This window comes from Amblyraja radiata, chromosome 20 (assembly GCF_010909765.2).
Source record: "Amblyraja radiata isolate CabotCenter1 chromosome 20, sAmbRad1.1.pri, whole genome shotgun sequence".
Taxonomy (NCBI): domain Eukaryota; kingdom Metazoa; phylum Chordata; class Chondrichthyes; order Rajiformes; family Rajidae; genus Amblyraja; species Amblyraja radiata.
The window spans coordinates 30,969,769-30,991,042 of NC_045975.1; the positions used below are offsets into that span (position 1 = coordinate 30,969,769).

The window sequence follows — 21,274 nt, forward strand, 5'->3', positions numbered from 1 at the left end:
AAGGAACTGCGGATGCTGGTTTTTACCGAAGATAGACACAAACGCCACCTGTTCATTTTCTCCAGATATGTTGCCTGACCCATTGAGTTACTCCAACATTTTGTGTCTGTGTTCACTATGAACATTGAATTATTTAATTTTAGGTACCTTACACTCTCTCTCTCTCCCCCCGCCCACCCCCTCCTGCCCCCCCCCCCCCCCCCTCCCCCCATGCAGTAAATGTCGGTTAACCAGTCCAAGGTTTGCAACGATGGTTCCCTCTTGGGATCACACTATCCCTAGCCAACAATTGACCTATCAGGGAACCAAATATAGACATAAAGTGCTGGAGTGACTCAGTGGGTCAGGCAGCATCTCTGGAGGAAAGGGTTAGGCGACATTTCGGGTCGGGACCCCTCTTCAAAATACCCTGCTGAGGTCATCTGTTGTTGGCCCTGATTTGTCCCGGTCTTTTCTTGCTTCCAGTTCCCCCCTACAATCATCCCGAAGAAGTGTCCCGACCAAAAATGGAATCTATTCCTTTTCTCCAGAGATGCTGCTTGGCCCGCTGAGTTACTCCAGCATTTTGTGTCTAACTTGCTGATTCAGACAGTTTTTGATTATCAAGTATTCTGTGCTGACTCTTTACTCTGAAACACACGTTGGAAATTTAAACTTGGGCGCAACTAACATCGTCTTACTACCGTGGGAACTCTTTAACTCATCGGGCAGGCAGCAGTTGATTGTTGCTCCCTTCAGTTTCCCAGGGGGTCGGGACGGGACTGGAGTTGGGAGGGAAAGGTGGGGGAGTCGAGGGAGAGGAGGGGGAGACAGATGGGGGTGTCTTCATTTACTGGCGGCGGGTGTCTGTCACTGAAACAGGCAGGTGAGATTTCACATCCACCTTGTGTGTGCCTCTCTCTCTCTCCCTCCCTCCCTCTCACACAGGCTGAGAGACTCTGCCTCTGTGAGTGTACGTCTCTTTCTCCCCCTCTCCCACAGTAAGACCGAGGTACTGTGCTCAGTCCATCTGTGTCTCCTACATACACAGTAAAACTCTGCTTTGTGTGTGTATATACGTCTCCCCTCATTTCTCTCTCTCCCCCCCACCTCTCTCTTTCTCCCCCTCCACCACCTCTCTCTTTCTCCCCCTCCCAACCTCTCTCTTTCTCCCCCTCCCCCACCTCTCTCTCTCTCCCCCTCCCCCACCTCTCTTTCTCCCCCCATACACAATAAGACCGATGTATTCTGCTTAGCCTCTCTTCGCTCCCACACACACAGATAGACCAAGGTCCTGTGCACTCTTTCTCTTCCGCCAGTCACCCCGAAGTACATCACACTGCCTCTGTGCCTCTCTCTCTGTCTCTCTCCCCCTCTCTCCTAAGTAATGTGGCATCTTCCTGCAGTAAAGTCATGCATTAGTACAGGCATGTCTCCAAATGAGCCAATTCAACCAAGGGAGGATATTTATAGTGTGTGAAAAAAAAAGTGACATCATTTGTGCCACGTGATGATTTAACTACACTTCACAGTTCACAATGTTCATTCAAGATTTAACGGGAAAGCTCGGGAGACGGACAAGTCACTCGCACAAATAACAGAAATGCCGAGTACCGTGGGAACTCTTTATCTACCCCCCCGTTATATCGTGTGATATCGTGCTAGACCACGGCCACTTCACTCTGGTTACATCTTGCGTCAAGTCGCCCCGTGAGAAAGCGCTATAAGTGTGTGAAAGAGTGATCAAAAGAGACCCTTAGACACGAAAAATTCGAAAAAGAATTAAGAAGTAAGCCATAGAAAAAGAAAAAGAGAAAAAGAAAACAGAAGATATATTAAAATTTAAAAAAAAGAGATAAAAGGGACCTACCAACTTCATATTTTTCCTCACCCCTCACCAGGTCCTGAAACCATTTATTTTCAGAATTCTGTTGCACCTTATACTTGTAGTAAGTCGATAAATGAAGACCAAATCTTTTGGAAATAGTCTGGTTTGCCTGCTAGAAGGAATCTCATATCTTCCAGGTGTAGCATTTCGGACATATTTGAAATCCACATATTTATTGTTGGTGTTGGGGCGTTTTTCCAGAATTTAAGTATGAGTTTTTTTCCCATTATTAAACGGTAATTAAGTAGACTCTTTTGGGAGGCAGATAGCTCAGGGCTGCCTTCCATTGTTCCAAAAATAATCAATTCTGCATTCGGTTTCAGTTTTGTTTTAAATAATTTTGTAAAAATTTCAAAAATTGCATTCCAATATTTTTGGATTTTTATACAAAAAACAAAGGAATGTGCTATAGTTGCTTCTTGGGATAGACATTTATCACAGATGGGTGAGACATTTGGAAAAAGTTTACTTATTTTAGTTTTTGAGTAATATAGTCTATGTAAGGTTTTAAATTGAATTAGAATATGTCTTACATTAATCGAGCATTTATGTACATATAGCAAATGTTTATCCCACCTCTCTTTCGAAATTTTTATAGCTAGTTCTTGTTCCCAGTCTCTTCTAATTCTATCGGATGGTGGTATTTCTATATTTAAGATGATGTTGTACAAGTATGATATTAAATTAGCTGATTCGGCCTTTGTATTCATTGCTTCGTCCAATAAATCTGGAGACAAGTTATGATATTCTTGTGTATATTTTTTCAAATAGTCACGTTTGAAAATATTTAAAATATTGATTATTTCTCAAATTGTAATTAAGTTGTAGTTGTTGGAATGATAGTAAGTTTCCAGTTTCATACATGTCTCCAAACGTTTTAATTCCTATTCTTTCCCAGTGTATAAATGATTTATCTATAATAGATGGTTTAAACGACGGATTATTAACTATTGGAGAAAGAAGCGATAGATTTCTTAATTTTAAGGTTAATTTTATTTGTTTCCAAATTCTAATTGTACTATGAATAATTGGATTTTTATTGTATTTTGTATTATTCAGGTTTATTTGTGAGAGGAGGATCGCTCCTATATTAAAAGGGGAGCAATCCTCTCTCTCCATTACTATCCAATCCACCTGCTGGGCAGAGTAGTCCAACAGGTGAATCACATTTTTGATATTTACTGCCCAATAATAGTACAAAAAATTAGGAAGTGTTAATCCACCAAATTCTTTAGGTTTACTCAGGTGTGTTCTTTGTATTCTGTGGGATTTATAATCCCATATAAAGTTTGTAATATCTGAGTCCAGTTTTAAAAACAACTTTTTTGATAGGTATATTGGTATTGACTGGAATAGATATAAAATTTGTGGTAAAAAGATCATTTTTATAGCATTTATTCGACCTATTAAAGACATCGGAAGAGGTTTTCCAAAATTTAATCAGAGCGTTTAATTTATTAGGTAGGGGGATGTAATTTGTGTTAAACAAAGCTTTATATTTTCTAGTTATTTCAATTCCCAAATATTTAAATTTTTCTGTAGCAATTTTAAAAGGGAATTTTAAAAGGTGTGTTGAGTCTCGGGGTTTTATCGTCATAATTTCACTTTTATTCCAATTTATTCTGTATCCTGAAAAGGATCCAAATTCCTCTATTAGGTTTAGTATATTTGGTATACTAATTTGGGATTTTGTGATGTATAGTAGTACATCATCTGCGTATAATGATATTTTATTATTTTAGTATTTTGTATTATAACCATGGATGTTCGGGTGTGTTCTAATGCTTCAGCTAGAGGTTCTATTACAAGAGCAAATAGCAGCGGTGATAGTGAACATCCCTGTCTATTGCCCCTTGATAATTGAAATTTCGAAACAGAAAATGTTCGATAAACTTATCAGGTCAGGCAGTATCTGTGGAGAGAGAGGCAGATTTAAAGCTTCAGAACTGATGATAGGTCCTTGAGATGAAACATTAACTTGTCTCTATTTCTCTCTCCACAAATGCTGCCTGATCTACTATTTACTTCCAGTGCTTTCTGTTCTTATTTCAGACTTCTAGCCTCTGCAGTTTTCTTTTGTCATTTTAGATGTCAGATTCCTCTGTTGCAACAGAATGTTGGTGTATCAGGCAGTGCTGCTGCCTCATGGCTCCAGGGTGCCAGATTCGATCCTCAGCATTGGAGGCGCCTCTGCCTATTGTCTGTCCATTTTTTCCATCTTTTTTAAATTTTAGTTTGGCTAACCAGTTTGTTTTGGGGATACTTTAGTTATTCTATGTGGGGGAGGGGGTGAGGGTAAGGGGGAAACCGCTTCCCAGTCGCTTCCTGGCGGGGATGCAACTATTTCTCCAAGTCGAGTCCTCGCCCTCCCTCCTCGCGGCCTACCACTGGACCGGAGCTGCCTTTCCCACCAGAGACCGGGGAACGGACCAGAGCTTCAGCAGCGGCGGCGCCACGCTGGATTCACCGCGGAGCGGGCGATACCTACCTGGATTGCCGTTTGAAGTTCCGGAGCATTGGGCCTGCAGCATCGACATCACGGAACTGTGGCTCGCGGAGCTCCCAGCGGGGGCGGCGCTGACCGACATCGTGGAGTTCCTGGGACCCTTTGACGAGGGCTGCCAGCGTGAATCTCCGCCCGGCGTGGCCTGGGAACGTCGGGAGCCACGGACTCCGGTGGGAAGTGGCGGCCGTTTTGGAAGCGGCGGCCATTTTGGAGGTCCAAGCCACTGAGGTTGGCCTCCCGTTCCGACGTTGGAGTTCCAACATCCCGGTGAGCGGGCCTGAGCGGCGGGCTGCCCGTAGCGGCGATTGCGGTGGGCTCCGGAGACCCCGTACACGGGTGAACATCAGGGACATTAGAGGAAGATGACTGACTTTGGTGCCTTCCCTCACAGTGGGAAACTTTGATTCTGCTGTGTGGAGATGTTTTATGTTAAACTCTATTGTGTTTATTTGTATTGTATGGCTGTATGGTGATCACATTTCACTGTGCCAACTGGCACATGTGACAAATAAATGTAGCTTGAGGTGTCCATGTGGAGTTTGTAAGCTATCTCTGTGACCACATGCATTTCTTTTAAGTATTTTTGTTTCGTCTCACACCCCAAAGACGTGCTAAGTGAATAGTTGGCTATTATCCCTTGATATCAGTTAATAGGGAAAATAATCAATAGTGTAGTTGATGTCCATGTGCAAGACAGTTGTGCAGTACAGAACTTATAAAGATGTACAAAATAGAGAGGAATAGATTGGGTAGATGCACAGAGTAGGGGAATCGAGAGCCAGAGGGCATAGGTTTAAGGTGAGGGGGGAGAGATTTAATAGGAACCAGATGGGTAACTATTTCCCACAAAGGGTGGTGCATGTAGGGAACGAGCTGCTGGAGGAGGTAGTTGTGGCAGGGACTATTGCAACGTTTAAGAAACATTTAGACAGGTACATGGATTGGACAAATTTAGAGGCAAAATGCAGGCAGATGGGACTAGTGTAGATGGGACATGTTGGTGGATGTAGGCAAGTTGGGCCGAAGGGCCTGTTTCCACATTGTATGATTTGATGACTCTACAGGGAAATAAGAAAAGGGAGAATGGACTAATGAGATTGTTCTCTGGGAGTAAGCACGGACCTGATGGGCCGAATGGCTGATTGCTTAAGATGTGATCACTGGGAGAATATTTCTCTCAGTGAAATGAAGCTGGTCATAACTGCACCTTAGACTCTGGTGGGGAAGTCAAAGCATCAGGAGCATTTATAGCAGAAGCTCCAGATATGCTGTGATATGCACAGCCATTGTCTCCATTTAACAAGAAAAAATATTTTGGTTAAACATTATTTTAATTATGGAATATTATAATCAATTTTAAACCAATTATGAATGTTTTGCACAGCTCAGACTTCATTACACAGTGTAAAATTATTAGGTGTATGGAACGTACTGAGTGTTAGTAAAGGTTTTGAAATCACACAATGCAACCACTTGTGGCATGATGAATAATCAGAAATTAACTCAAACCATCCGGGATTTTAATTAATATTCCTTTCCAGTTACGCCTTCTGATGTTCCATCAGCCATAATATGGTGTGAGATACCCATAGGTTTTATGAATGTCCACATATGTGAGCATCTCTTTCAAATTACCCACAAGCATCAACTCTGGGAAAAGAAGATTGCAATGCATTTCCCTCAATTAAAGGGCAGCTTCACACTTACACCATCTGATAACATCCAACAGGGTTGAGGGAAGGAGAACTAATTAAAGCCAAGAAATTAAACCAAAATACCTGATATTTAAGAAAAAAAATAAAACCCACACTATTTCTATACAGTTACTGTAAGTATGGAGCCACTTCATTGCATTACCAGGGTATTTTATCCTAAGTACAACTCATTGCCTCTGTATAGCCATTATTCAACATCAAATGAAGGGCAATGAAAGGATGTGGCATGGCTGAGGAAAGGATAAACCTGAAATCTGAAAACTAATGTGTGGATCCCTGTGCTCACTGCCTTTAGAAAGGAGATGAGGAAGAATTTCTTTAGTCAGAGGGTGGAATTCATTGCCACAGAAGTCTGTGGAGGCCAAGTCCTGAATCCAAGGGTTAGGAGGGAAAGATAGATCAGCCATGATTGAATGGTGGAGTAGGCTTGATGGGCCGAATGGCTTAGTTCAGCTCCTATCATTTATGAACTTACGAAGTCAGAAAGCCAGTGTTTGATTGTGATCATCCGATGTACTTGGTCTTTGTAGGGACTTCCCTCTGGTAAGGTTTAAATGCAATGTTGTTTGTGTGAGTGATGTGGGCATTGAGCAACCCATGGAATTAGTGTGCATCTCAGGCTGATGCTGCATGGAGAGGCAGCAAGATTGGGAATCTGAATTTCCACCCCTATAGCACATTCTGGATTTGATTGCACACATTGCATTATGAAGCAGCACAGCTAGTTTGATACTTATGAGAGTCATGAGACTTTAATATGTTCATAAATTCAGAGGTTCTAGGAGCGGAAATAGGCCATATCACCCATTGTCTACTCCACCATTCAGTCATGGCTGATCTATCTTTCCCTCTCAACCCCATTCTCCTGCCTTCTCCCCATAACCCCTGACACCAATACTAATCAAGAATCTATCTCTCTGCCTTACGAAATATCCGAAAGAAAAAGTATAGAATAAATGTGGCCTGATGCAGAAAACAATGAACAGTAATTAATGGAAAGGTCTATAAGATGATATGAGAGATGTTGTGACTTCATCACTTTGGACTGCCATCTAATACAAACTGTGCTTTTATTTGTGACAGTACGCAATGGTACAGCGCACTGGTACCTCTAAAAAGTTAAACATTATAATTTTGTGTTCTGCCCACAACCTCTTTGTTTTCATTTGTCTTCCACCTGCCTGCCCAAAAGAGCAATCTACAGTTGGCTTTTTAACCCACAGTTAACCTAACAACAAGACTATTGGATTTGTGAGGAAACATTAGCACCCAGAGAAAACTTACACAGTCACAAGAAGAATGTACAAACTCTTAGTGATAGCCCCCAAGGTCAGTATCAAACCTGGATGCTCAGAGTTGTAAGGCAGCAAAGATAGACACAAAATGCTGGAGTAACTTAGCCGGACAGGCAGCATCTCTGGATAGAAGGAATGGGTGACATTTCGTGTTGAGACCTCTATTCAGACTGAGAGTCAGGGGAGAGGGAGACACAGAGATACGTAAGGTGTCAAAATTAGACATCAAAGGGGTTGCGAATTAAGGAAAATGTAGAATAGATCGTTGTTAGCTGGGAAAAGGTGACAACAAAGCAAACAGAGATAAAATGTAATCGGGGACAGTCAGACTGGTTGGAGAACTGAGAGGGGGAGAGATGGAGAGAGAAAGAAAGCAAGGGTTACTTGATGTTAGAGAAGTCAATATTCATACTGTTCAAAAGGGAACTGCAGATGCTGGAATATCGAAGGTACACAAAATTGCTGGGGAAACTCAGCGGGTGCAGCAGCATCTATGGAGCGAAGGAAATAGGCGACGTTTCGGGCCGAAACACTTCTTCCTACTGATTCATACTGCTGGGGTGTAAACTGCCCTAGTGAAATATGAGGTGCTGTTCCTCGAATTTGTGCTGGGCCTCACTCTGACAGTGGATGAGGCCCAGGACAGAAAGGTCAGTATGGGAATGTAAGGGGGAGTTAAAATGTTTAGCAACTGGAAGGTCAGGTAGGTTTAGGCAGCAACACCACTATTCCGCATTTGTACACCAGCCCTCCTGACATGTTTCCCTTTTTTTCTCAACTTAGCATTACAATCTATTATAATTTACAAGGATCTCAAACCTGTTCATTTTCCTACACTAATCCTCTCATCCCATTTCCTCCCGCTCACAACCAGGTAAGGATTATCATTGCCTCACTTTGGACCTCATCGGCCTTCACATCCAAAGGGTGATTCAACAACTTTTGCCACCACTGTACACATCTTCCCCTGTCCTGACCTTTCTGCTTCCTGAAGCAACAGCTTCCACATTGACATCTTCTCACAGGTTGATCTATGTCAAGCAAAAACTACAAATGTTGGGGTAATTCAGCAGGTCAAGCAGCATCTCAGGAGAACATGGATAGGTGGTACTTCAGGTTGGAGCCCTTCCACAGATTTACCAGAAGCATCGCGTATCCATGTTCTCCAGTTATGCTTCCTGAATCCACTGAGTTACTCCAGCACCAGAGGGTGGTGAATCTGTGGAATTCTTTGCCACAGAAGGCTGTGGAGGCCATATCAATTAATATTTTTAAGGCAGAGATAGATAGATTCTTGATTAGTACGGGTGCCAGGGGTTATGGGGAGAAAGCAAGGAGGATGGGGTTAGGAGGGAGATAGATCAGCCATGATTGAATGGTGGAGTAGTCTTGATGGGCTGAATGGCCTAATTCTGCTCCTATCACTTATGACCTTATGACCTTTATGTGTTTTGCTCGAGATTCCAGCTTCTGCAGTTCCTGCATCTTCTTGGGTATATGTCAACATCGTTTTCACTTCCTATGGCAGGAGATGCAACTGCTGTATTTTCCACTTCTTCCTTCACACTGTCCAGGGCTCTAATACATTCTCCTCAGGTGAAACAACGGGGTGGGAGATTGCAACCTTCACGTGACCCACCCTGTTTCGACTAATGCAATCAACCCGATGTGCACAAACAAATAGATCAAATAGAAAAGTCGACCTATAACTTTAGGCTGTGCACACCGTACGCAAGAAGAAGAAGGTAAAACAACAATTCACTTCTATTTCTTTCACTTCAGTGTTTTGTGTTTACTGTTCACAATGTCGTTCCCTCTGCATTGGAGAGACAAATGCAGAATGGTCGAGTGCTTTGCAGAACACTTCCATTCATTTGGTAAATGTGACCCTGTACTTGCCACTTTAGCTTGTCACTTGTTACTTTAATCTTCCATTCACCCTGACGTCTCCATCATCAGCCTCCTCCACTGTTCCAGCTAAGCTCAATGTATGCTCCAGGAATAGAACCTTATCTTTTGATTAGGCAATTACAGTCTTCCAGACTCAACACTGAATTCAGCAATTTCAGATAATGGTTCTGCGATTCCCATTTACACCTCCTGTAGGCATCTTCTGTTTCTCGAACCATTCCCACCTGCTTTGGCCTTGCATCATTATCTGTCTTTCTCATTTAATCTTTCTGCCTGGCACCTTATTACAGGCTGTGCTCCTTGCTCACATTTTTCAGCACCTTAAAATTGTTTTTCTCTATCCTTTCCCAGTTGTAATGAAAAGTCACTGACCTGAAAAATTAATGCTTGTTCTCTCTCCACTAATCTCCACTGCATTTCCAGCAGTTCCTGTGATTATTTTTATGCCTGTAATGATTTTGTTATGCTTTGCATGTGAAGGGGTCTCTAAACCAACCAAATCATTAGCATTTAGAAAACTTTCCCCCCTCTCCCTTTTCTCTGGTCAGCCAGTTATTCAGTCCGAAGAAGGATCTCGACCTGAAACGTCACCCAAACCTTCTCTGTCCTGCTGAGTTACTCCATCATTTTGTGTGTATCTTCATTGTGAATCAGCATCTGCAGTTCATTCCAACAAATTTAATGCTAAGTTTTATGCCTCACATGTCAGAGACGCGGGTTTGATCTTCACCTTGGTTGCTGTAAGTGTGGAGTTTGCACATTCTCCCGGTGACAGCATGGGTTTTTCCACAGAGGCTTCAGTTTTCTTCCATATCCCAAAGACATGTAGGTTTGCAGGTTAGTCGGCCTCTGTAAATTGTCCCATAGTGTGTAGGGAGTGGATGAGAAAGTGGCATAACATAGAACTAGTGTGAATGGATGATCTATGGTCAGCATGGACTCGGTGGGCCGAAGGGCTTGTTCACACGTTATTGAAATATTGATGAAGACAGCCAAGTGAATCAGAGTAAGTATGGTAGAGATGGAAGGAAGCAGGTGAGAGATCAGAGGAGAAGTTGGTAGACAAAAATGCTGGAGAAACTCACCGGGTGAGGCAGCATCTATGGAGAAGGGTCTGAAGAAGGGTCTCCACCTGAAACGTCGCCTATTCCTGCTCTCCATAGATGCTGCCTCACCTGCTGAGTTTCTCCCACATTTTTGCCTCCCTTCGATTATTCCAGCATCTGCAGTTCTTTCTTAAACAGAGGAGAAGTTGGGATATTTCAGTAGGGATCAGAGAGCTTGGGATAACATGAGTGTTAAGTCACCGTAGGTTTTAGTCAAAATTATCCACAATCACTTTCCAAATTATGCCTCAATAAACGCTTACTAATTCTCGTGCGCAATAGTTGCAATAGCACTATGCAAGGCAAGGTTTAAAAAACACAGGCAATGATCGTCCAATTTTACACGGCCATCGTAGACTCTGTTCTCACCTTCTCCATCATGGTCTGGTTTGGCTCAGCCACCAAGCACGACACCTGGAGGCTGCAGCGAATCGCCTGATCAGCAGAGAAGATTATTGGCTGCAACCTTCCCTCCATTGATGAACTGTACTCTGCAAGGGCCAGGAAGCGAGCGGGCAAGATCATCTCTGGCCCCTCTCACCCTGGCCAAAAACTCTTTGAATCACTTCCCTCTGGAAGGCAACTCTGGACTGTCAAAACTGCCACAGCTAGTCATAAAAACAGTTTTTATCCACGAGTAGTTGCTCTACTCAACAGCCAAAAATCTGTAGCCTCACTTTGATCTGGTATGTTGTGCCTTTTTACACCCTAGATAGGGCTGTTCACCAATAGTATCCAATGCTATTTTTGCAGATGAAAAGGTGGTGTAAGCACAAATAATAAATATACATTGGCTGATTGCCCACTGTACATTGTCTCTAGTGTGTGTTGGAATCCAGGGAGAGTCGATGGCAATGTGAGGAAATAAAATGGGATCAGTATAGGATTGGTGTAAATGTGCATTTGATAGTTGGCATGAACATCGTGTGCCAGAGGGCCAGTTTCTTTTCACTTCTCTCTCAATTTTCTAGTTAATTTACGCCAGTATTATTATAACCTCGCGGAGACTTTATAATTTTTAGTACTGCCCCGTCACCCAGGGGGGATTAGAAACCAGCTCTCATGATGCAAATAACCTTGGCTTTACAATTTAAATCAGGCTTTAGATGACTTCTTAGTTCAGAACAGGTCCCACCTCCTGGGCCAAGAAAACGAAATAAAAATTCTGAATAACGTCTGCACCAGAATTTAGAGCATATATATGAAAAAGTTCACACACGTCTCACCAATAGAAACTGATATAAAATGGACTTAAAGTTGGTCTTTTAATGTCTGAAATACCTGCAACTAGGCAGCACTGTGGCGCAGCAGTAGAGTTGCTGCTTTACAGCATCAGAGACCCGGGTTCGGTCCAGACCTTGGGTGCTATTTATATGGTTTGTATGTTCTCCCTCTCGGGCAGATGGGACTTGTCAGCCTGGGAAGGCAATTCATCTAGGAGAGGGAAAACTCTGATTTGAAACCTCCACTGCCTTGTGGCCATATCCAGTCTTGGAAAAGGCTCCAGGAGTAAACCTGAAGAAAATCCGGAGCCCCTGAGGCAGTTCGTCGTTGTCTACAACCTCGCTCTGGCAGCTCCTGCGACGGCGCTGGTGCCACACTGTAACGGCCCCGCTGTTCCTTTGGATCGATCAGCGACGTGGAGAGGGGGGACGTGCTGCATCGGCAACAGCCTGTCCTCCATATGACATCGCCCAGGCTTGCATCCAACCACACATCACCTGCAAACTAGGATGCATCACCCATGGTCAGTCATGACCGAGGGGGGCCTACTAACTTGTCCCTGTGGCTGCGTGAGTTTTCTCCGGGTGCTCCGGTTTCTTCCCACATTCCAAAGAAGTGCAGGTTTGTAGGTGAATTGGCTTCTGTAAATGGTCCCTGAGTGTGTGGGATAGAACTAGTGTACAGGTGATCATTGGTCGGCGTGAACCCGGTGGGCTGAACGGCCTCTTTCTACGCTGTATCTCTGAAACTAAAAAACTAAAAACTAATTTTGGGATGTGCTCCTGACCTAAGCTGCTGAGCTTAAATCTGCTGAGCCCCGAGGGATTTTCTGCAGGATTAGAAGTGTGGGTGTGCATGCGATGATTCCTGGCAGCTGCAGTTCTTCATCCTAGGCAACACTGCTGCTGCATTACATGACAATCAATCAGCTCGAAACTGGCCAGGGGATTATAGATATGTGCATGTGAAGGAGTGATTGATGCATACACAAGGATGTGCATTAGATGATCAGGCGGGTTACAATTTTCATTTGCATTTGTTAAAAAACAGATATTAAAGTTACTGAATTACTGATGCTGGCAGCAACAGAGGAAGAAGATTTCATTGGTACTCAGTATTTAAGTGAGTCGCCAATGTCATCGACAGAAAACACCATTGAAACACAAGCTGGAGAAGACTTCAATGCTCACTTCTCTCACTGTGGATGGGTTTATACAGACTAGATGATTGCAGATGAATGCAGGGGGGCACAGTGGTGCAGCTGGTGGAGCTGCTGCCTCATAGTGCCAGAGACCCAGGTTAGATTCTGCTGCCTCACAGCGCCAGAGACTCGGGTGCTGTCTGTGTGGCGTTTGCACGTTCTTCCCTGTGACGGCATGGATTTCATACGGGTAATCCAGTTTCCTCCCTTATCCCAAAGACGTGCGGGTTTGTAGGTCAATTGGTCTCTGTAAATTGCCCCAAGTGTGCAGAGAATGGATGCAAAAGTGGGATAACTTAGAACGAGTGTGAACGGGGTGATCGATGGTCGGCCTGGACTCGGTGGGGTAAGGTGCTTGTTTCCAAGCTGTATCTTAAAATAAAATCTCGTCATGAAATATTGTCAATTGTAAAAGCTCTCCAACTAGTGTTGTGGACACACCTTTGGGATCCCAATTAATAATGATATAATCTTTGATTGAAAAGATTTGAAAATGAAATGTGGAGAATATTTCTCCTTGAGTAGCTATATTACAATCTATCCAATTAATAAATTAAATCAGACCAGTGAAAGTGTAAAATCACACTCTGTCTGTCAGGCTGGGACAAGCTTTCACAACCAAACTCAATGGAATTGTGTCAGGTGGAATTATCAAGGTAAATGAGTGAAGCACAGTTAAAATGAAGTGAAGGTCAGTCAGAATATAACTGTGTAGCAAGTAATGGACTGACCAGTTCAATTTTATTAGTACAATTCGTTCTCCCTTTACCAGTAACATATGGTATGAATAGTGTGGTAGATGCCTGGAAGGTGCTGCCATGGGTGGTGGAGACAGATGCGATAGTGGCATTTAAGTGACGTTTAAATGAACAAATGATATGCAGGGAATAAGCGAGTTCGGTATTCCGAAAAACGCAAGGAATCATGGGATTTGTCAAAGGTCACAAGCGATAAAAAGTCTCGGCAGCAGGGCCTTGGCATGCACACAGACCTGCACCTCATCTGCAGCCAGGACCGAACCCGGGACTCCGGCACCACACCACCGAAACACCACTGGACCATCCCCGTCCGGGGGCGGCCAGAGACGTCGGGAGTCAGACGGGAGCGGTGCCCCCGGCACACAGCCAGCGCTGAGAAGCAGCGCTAAATCCAGCTCAACTCTGCTTGTCTCGCTGGGTTAACCTACAGCCCTGACTGGACTTACGGGAACGATGGCCCAGGCTTACAGTCAGCGCGAAGAAGCAGCGCTAACTCCACGGCTCCGGCAGGGCTGTAGGTTAACCCGGCGAGACAGGCAGAGTTGAGCTGGATTTAGCGCTGCTCCTCCACGCATGTTCTGGGTGTGTGCAGACGGAATACCGAACTCACTTATTAAGGGACAAGAAGTAGATGCAGGCAAAGTAGATTAGTTTAACTTGGCATCATGTTCGGCACGGACATTGTGGGCTGAAAGGCCTGTTCCTGTGCTGCATTGTTCTGTGTTCTATGTTCTATCAACGTCTGATTCCGACTCACTCTTGACTTAGTCTAGGTCACCTTCCAGGCCAGAACCTCTCAAAGCAGTGGAGTTGTTTTGAAGAATGTTAAGCTGATCAATAAACATTTATCATTCGCCAGCTTGTATTTTATTTTTGCGTACTGTTTACTTTCATCCAGGCAGCTTTGCTCTAAAGACGCTGTCATGAGTGATGATGCATGAAAGTAGTTATACGGTACCGTAGACATTAAATCTTGTTTTATGCCACAAAGGGGTGGGAATGGTGTTACATTATTTAAATGGTTGAGTAATTTACCCTGAAGTAATGCTGATGTGATGAGTTTCAGGCTCATTAGTTCCATCATGCAGAGCTATTCAGTGCATTATTTTTCATAGCCCACTGGTAAATGTTACAAATAGTCCAGCCCTGCGTGGAAACTAACACAATGATCATTAGCAACTGGCCTGAGATCTATGTTTCAATAAGATATGATGCAGCACATTATATTTTTATTAGCATTCCTTCTGGGTCGCAGCTGGTAGACCCTCTGTCTCACAGCTCGAGCGCCTAGAGTTTGTTTCTGAACTCAGGTGCTCACAGGGTGGAGTTTGCGTGTTCTCCCAGTGACTGCTTGGGTTTTTTCCCGGTGCTCTGGTTTCCTCCCACATCCCAAATACGTGCGGGTTGGTAGATGCATTGGCCACTGTAGATTGCCCCTAGGGTGTAGGTAAAGCTAGTACCTGCAGGCAGTTGATTATAATCATCACAATCATACTTTAGTAGCCAAGTATGTTTTGCAACATGTAAGAGGAATTTGCTTTGCCACAGTCATACCAATAAAAAGCAACAGAACACACAAAATACATTTTAACATGAGCATCCACCACAGTGACTCCTCCACATTCCTCACTGTGATGGAAAGCGAAAAAAAGTTCAATCTCTTCCCTTCTTTGTTCTCCCGCGATCGGGGGCCCCGAGCCTTCCGTTGAGGGGACGATCTTGGCTCCCGTAGACGGTGGCATTTGGGCCCTCGCTTCGGGGCGATCAAGCTCCTACATCGGGAGGGTCTCAGCTTCCCGCACCGGGCGATCGACCCCGGGTCGGGCCTGGTCGAAATCTTCTGCGTCGTTTGGAGCTTCCCGACATCAGTCTCTACCCGAGACTGTGAGCTCCTCGATGGTGAAATCCGCAGGCCGCGGTTGGAGTGTCGATCCCAGGCAAGGGATCAGCTCTGATGATAAGTCCACGCTTCTGCGATGGGGCTCAAAGTCAGACCTGAGCAAGGCCTCCAGCTCCATGATGTTCGGCTGCAGAGCGACCAGAGATACGATCCGGAAAACAATCGCATCTCCGGCAAGGTAAGAGATTGAGAAAAAGTTTCCCCTGACCCCCTCCCCCACTCCCTCCCCACACATAAAACAAGCCAGAGAACATTAACACATACCTTTAAAACACACTAAAAAGAAAAGAAAAAGACAATAAACAGACAGACTGTTGGCGAGTCTGCCATCTCGGCGCCACCCAGTGGAATAAGCGATGAAAGTAGGGGGAGAAAAATATTGGATTATTGTAGGACCGGTCCAAATCAGGGGCGGAAATCCCGTGGGGGGGGGTGGGGATAGGGGGGACATGCCCCCCCCCCTGTTTTGAGAGGTGGGGGACATTCCCCCCCATTTTTTGTAATCTGGATTTAAAAACCCCGTGAAAAAAAGTCCATTAAAAATCTCCGCTTTCCGCGAGACAGTGGGGGTGGGACTGATGATCGAGGGCGCCGATTGGACGAGAGAGACATTGGTCAGCAGGCGGTGGGCGGGACATGATGATTCAGCGCGATGATTGGAGGAGGGTGGTGTCGGCCAGAGGCGGAAGTAAGGAGGTGGGACTGAGGATAGAGCGCGATGATTGGAGGAGGGAGACGTCCTGGTGGAGCAAAGATCATAGAGCGGAGCTTGAATCAGCCCGTTCGCGGGGCTTTTCATCGCCCGGCCCGGCGCAGCTTAAAATCGACCTTAGAATCTTCCACCGCCCCGCGGTCAAATTGCTGTGTCGAGGCGATCGAGGCTCCCGATGTTGAAGCCTCCACGAACGGATCGATTGAAGCCCCACGATTCGGGGCGGACGAAGTTGCTGTTGCCGGAGTTCGGAGTCGGTCACCAACCAGGTCAGTTGCCGATGTTTTACCGGCCATAGGGCCCACGGCCGAAACCTCGCGTGTATGCGCATGTGCGCGCATGCGTGTGTGTGTGTGCGCGCGGCCGCCAAGATATTGTGCCCCCCCCCCATGTTTTGACAGCGATTTCCGTGCCTGGTGCAAATTGGTGGTTAATGGTTGACATGGACTCAGTGGCTGCAGGGCCTGTGTCAAAAGTGTATCTCTCTCTATGACTCTTTGACTCCTTGGGAGTAAATTATCACTGGATATAAAATGAGGGAGAAAAATCTAGGTACAGAAGAATAGGTGAACAGGGATGGATTTTATTGATACTATTTAAAATATAAAATTATGAGAGGCATAGATAAAGTGGACAGTCAGAACCTTTGATTGAATGTTTCCCATGATGGAATAATCAAATACAAGAGGGCATAGCTTTAACTGTAACGCCCCTGCTGTTCTTTTAGATCGATCAGCGATGTGGAGAGGGGGGACGTGCTATATGGGCAACAGCCTGTCCTCCATTTGACATCGCCCAGGCTTGCATCCGACCAGGATGCTTCACCCATGATCAGTCATGACCGAGGGGGGCCTACTATAGCTTTAAGGTGTGAGGGACAAAGTTTAAAGGAGATGTGCGTTGCAAGTATTTTACACAGAGGGTGGTGAACGCCTGGAATTAGTGCTGGTGATGATGGTGGAGGCAGAGACGGTAGAGACTTTTGTATCGGTATATGGATATGCCGGAAATGGAGGAATATGGATTATGTGCAGGTTGATGTGATGGTCTTGCTTCATGTTTGGCACAGAATTCTGTTCTATGTTTTACTGTGCACAGGTGAGAGGCATAGGTGGTAGTACTGCTGTTTCAAAACCATAGTGATTCAGGTTCAATCCTTGCCCCTGGGGTTTGTATGGAATTTGCCCATTCTTTGTGACCATGTGGGTTTTACCCCGAGTATTCTGTTTCCTACCACATCCCAAAGACATGACTTTGTGTATTATTGGTTTCTGCAGTTCTTCCTGGTCTTGGTGGGAGCAGATAGTCGGATGCACTGACATCTGCCTTTTAGCTCATCCCTACTTTTCGCCACATAGGGTGGAGTTCCATGTCGGGAAAAGATGAAGAGATTTCAATAGGTTTTGAAATGCACAACCAGAGAGTAAGGAACAACGTGTGTGTGTGTGTGGAGGAGGGAATAGAATAGAAAGCAGGAAGGATGAAGGACAAAAGTTAAGGTGAATGAAGATGATGATTGGACAAGCAATGGAAAAGTGCGGTTTGGCAGGGTTTTTTAATCTCCTCTTCCAGTCACTGAATTGCAGGCAGCAGAAAAACAGTTCAGTTCTCAGCTTGAGTTCAATGGTGGACCAACACCAGTTTACATTATTATAGCTCCTTTAACAAAGTAGAATGTGTGCTTCATGGCAGCATAGTCAAACGAGAATGATACTGCGTCAGCAGTGGTGATTTAGAGCAGGTAACGTAAACCTCAAACAAATAGGTGGTTACAAAAACGATCAAAGAGCATCTTATTGGAGATAGGGAGGCTTAGGTACAATACTACAGTGTTTGATTCTGGAGGCATGGCAGCCAATATTCATTGGCAAGGCCGCCAGCATAATCAAGGACCAGTCTCACCTCGATCATTCCCTCTTCTCCCCCCACCCATCAGGCAGGAGATACAGAAGTTTGAAAACCTCCAGCTTTAGGAATAGTTTCTTCCCAACTGTTATCAGGCAACTGAACAGTCCTCTCATCACCTAGAGTGAGGTCCTGACCTCCCATCTACATCATTGGAGAGCTTTGAAATTTATTTAATCGGACTTTATTGAACTTCACAGTTATATCTTTGCACTAAATATTGTACCTTTTATCCTGTATCGTTGCACTGCGGGACATCTCGATTGTATTCATACATAGTCTTTTTTTTTTTACTGGATAACACGCAAACAAAAGCTTTTCACTGTATCTTGGTACAGGTGACAATAATAATCATAAGGTCATAAGGAATAGGGATAGAATAAGGCCATTCGTCCACTCTACCATTCAATATTGGCTGATTTATCTCTCCCTCCTAACCCCATTCTCCTGCCTTCTCCCCATAACCTCTGACACCTGTACTAATCAAGAATCTATCTCTGCCTTAAAAATATCCACTGACTTGGCCTCCACAGGATTCCACAGATTCACCACCCTTTGACTAAAGAAATTTCTCCTCATCTCCTTCCTTAAATAACATCCTTTAATTCTGAGGCTATGGCCTCCAGTCCTACACTCTCCCACAAGTGGAAACATCGTCTCAAAATCCACTCTATCCAAACCTTTCACTATTCTGTATGTTTCAATTAGGTCCCCCCTCATTCTTCTGAACTCCAGCGAGTACATGCCCAGTGCCATCGAGCGCTCATCACCTTATCATTCCTGGGATCATTCTTGTAAACCTTCTGGACTCTCTCCAGCGCCAGCACATCCTTCCTCAGATATGGTGCCCAAAATTGCTCACAATATTCCAAATGAGGCCTGACTTGCGCCTTATAGAGCCTCAACATTCCATCCCTGTTTTTATATTCTAGCCCTCTTGGAGTATTGCGTACAGTTTTGGTCTCCTAATCTGAGGAAAGATATTCTTGCCATAGAGGGAGTTCAGAGAAGGTTCACCAGACTGATTCCTGGGATGTCAGGACTTTCATATGAAGAAAGACTGGATAGGCTCGGCTTGTACTCACTAGAATTTAGAAGATTGAGGGGGGATATTATAGAAACTTACAACATTCTTAAGGGGTTGGACAGGCTAGATGCAGGAAGATTGTTCCCAACGTTGGGGAAGTCCAGAACAAGGGTTCACAGTTTAAGGATAAGGGGGAAATCTTTTAGGACCGAGATGAGAAAAAAAAAATTTACACAGAGAGTGGTGAATCTCTGGAATTTTCTGCCACAGAAGGTAGTTGAGGCTAGTTCATTGGCTATATTTAAGAGGGAGTTAGATGTGGCCCTTGTGGCTAAAGGGATCAGGGGGTATGGAGAGAAGGCAGGTACAGGATACTGAGTTGGATGATCAGCCATGATCATATTGAATGGCGGTGCAGGCTCGGAGGGCCGAATGGCCCACTCCTGCACCTTTTTTCTATGTTTCTATGTTTCTATAAATGCTAGCATTGAGTTTGATACTAAACTAAACTAAACTAAACTGTGAGGCCAAAGGAAATACGACGTACACAGCCTGATATATCTAGTTCTAATAAAGCAATCTCCACCTGAAATTGGATAAACTGGGTAAGAGTCTTGTATAATTGTTAGTGATACCCACATTTCAAATACACACAAACACTTTTGATTTTTCACTACCAGTGGTTTCTGTTCAATATTCTTTTGCCTTTACCAGATTTTTCATCATAGATCTTAATGGCCACCAACAAAGATGATTGGAAGAATATAATTGTTGCAGCTACTAAATAATATCTGGTATTTCCATTTCACTCATCCTTACCATCTTTGTAGGGGTGGATGTAACCGAATATCCGAAGACCATAGTTCTTCCACTTTGGAGAAACAGCAATCTTATTCACTGAGGTACGTGTCTGAAACAAAAAAAAAACTTTTTATTTATATAATGATCATTAAGACAGTGACTAACAATATTTCAACCAAGACTTGACAAATGCTGATACCAGTACACAGGACAGGTCAGCACAGGAACAGGCCCTTCAGCCCACTACCATGTCATAGAATCATAGTCACACCGGGTAGAAACAGGCCCTCAGCATCATGTCATAGTCATACAACATGGAAACAGGCCCTTTGGCCCAGCTTGCCCACACTGACCAACATGTTCCATCTACACTAGTAACACCTGCCTGCGTTTGGCCCATATCCCTCTAAATCCAGACTTCTTAAACAAGGGAATAACATTGATTGTTTGCCAATCTTCCGGCACTTCGCCCATGGCTAAAGAGGATAAAGACCTCCATAAAGGCTCCAGCAACCTCCCCCTCTCCTCCCCTCAGCATTTTGGGATAGTTCTTTATATACCTCAGGTACCGAACACCTCCTCCTTCTTAATACTGACATGCCCCTGAATATCGACATATCCCTTCCCGATGGCAGTGATCCATGTACTTCCCCTTGCAGAATACCAACCTGTAGTACATTCAGGGCTAAGGCTCACACATAAATTGCCAATTTTAATATTCAGTGAACCTACCCCTTCCCTAGCTTCCTTCCTGCTCTTGATACATGTATAACAAGCTTTGGATTCCCTTTAACCTGCCAAGAATCCTACTGTTCCTTTCAGGCCTCCTAATTCATTGTTTATGTTCTTCTCCGACCCCTTTCGGTGCACTTCCATTAAAGTGTGGTGCTTGACAGGTGCACTGGTTTCCTCCCACGCTCCAAAGACATACAAGTTTGTAGGTTAATTGGCTTTGGTAAGTTGTAAAAATTGTAATATTGTCCCTAGTGTGTGTAGGTTAGTGTACAGGGTGAGTGCGGTAGCCGAAGGACCTGTTTCCCCACTGTATCTCCAAAGTCTAAAGTAGAGTACAGAGAGTGGATGCAAAAGTGGGGTAACATTGTATTAGTTTGAACAGGTGATCGATGACTGGAGTGGACTCAGTCGGTCGAAGGACCTGTTTCCATGCTGTATTTTTCAATAGTTCTATGTTATCCCATTTCCTCAACCATTCCCTACACACCATGGACAATTTACTGAAGCCAATTAACCTGGAAACCCTAGTGTGAAAATGTGAAGAAGGGTCTCGACCCGAAACATCACCCATTCCTTCCCTCAGGAGATGCTGCCTGTCCCGCTGAGTTACT

General features: G+C 44.4%; 1 protein-coding gene across 2 annotated transcripts in view; it reads right to left on the minus strand.

Moving 5' to 3' along the window:
* The window catches only part of b4galnt4 (beta-1,4-N-acetyl-galactosaminyltransferase 4), a 603,648-nt gene that overhangs the window by 234,627 nt on the left and 347,747 nt on the right, over nt 1-21,274 (minus strand). For both annotated transcript variants that reach the window (XM_033039185.1, XM_033039186.1), the window contains exon 5: nt 19,947-20,037. In XM_033039185.1, coding sequence (XP_032895076.1) covers nt 19,947-20,037 — 91 coding nt within the window. The remainder of the gene's footprint in view (nt 1-19,946; nt 20,038-21,274) is intronic.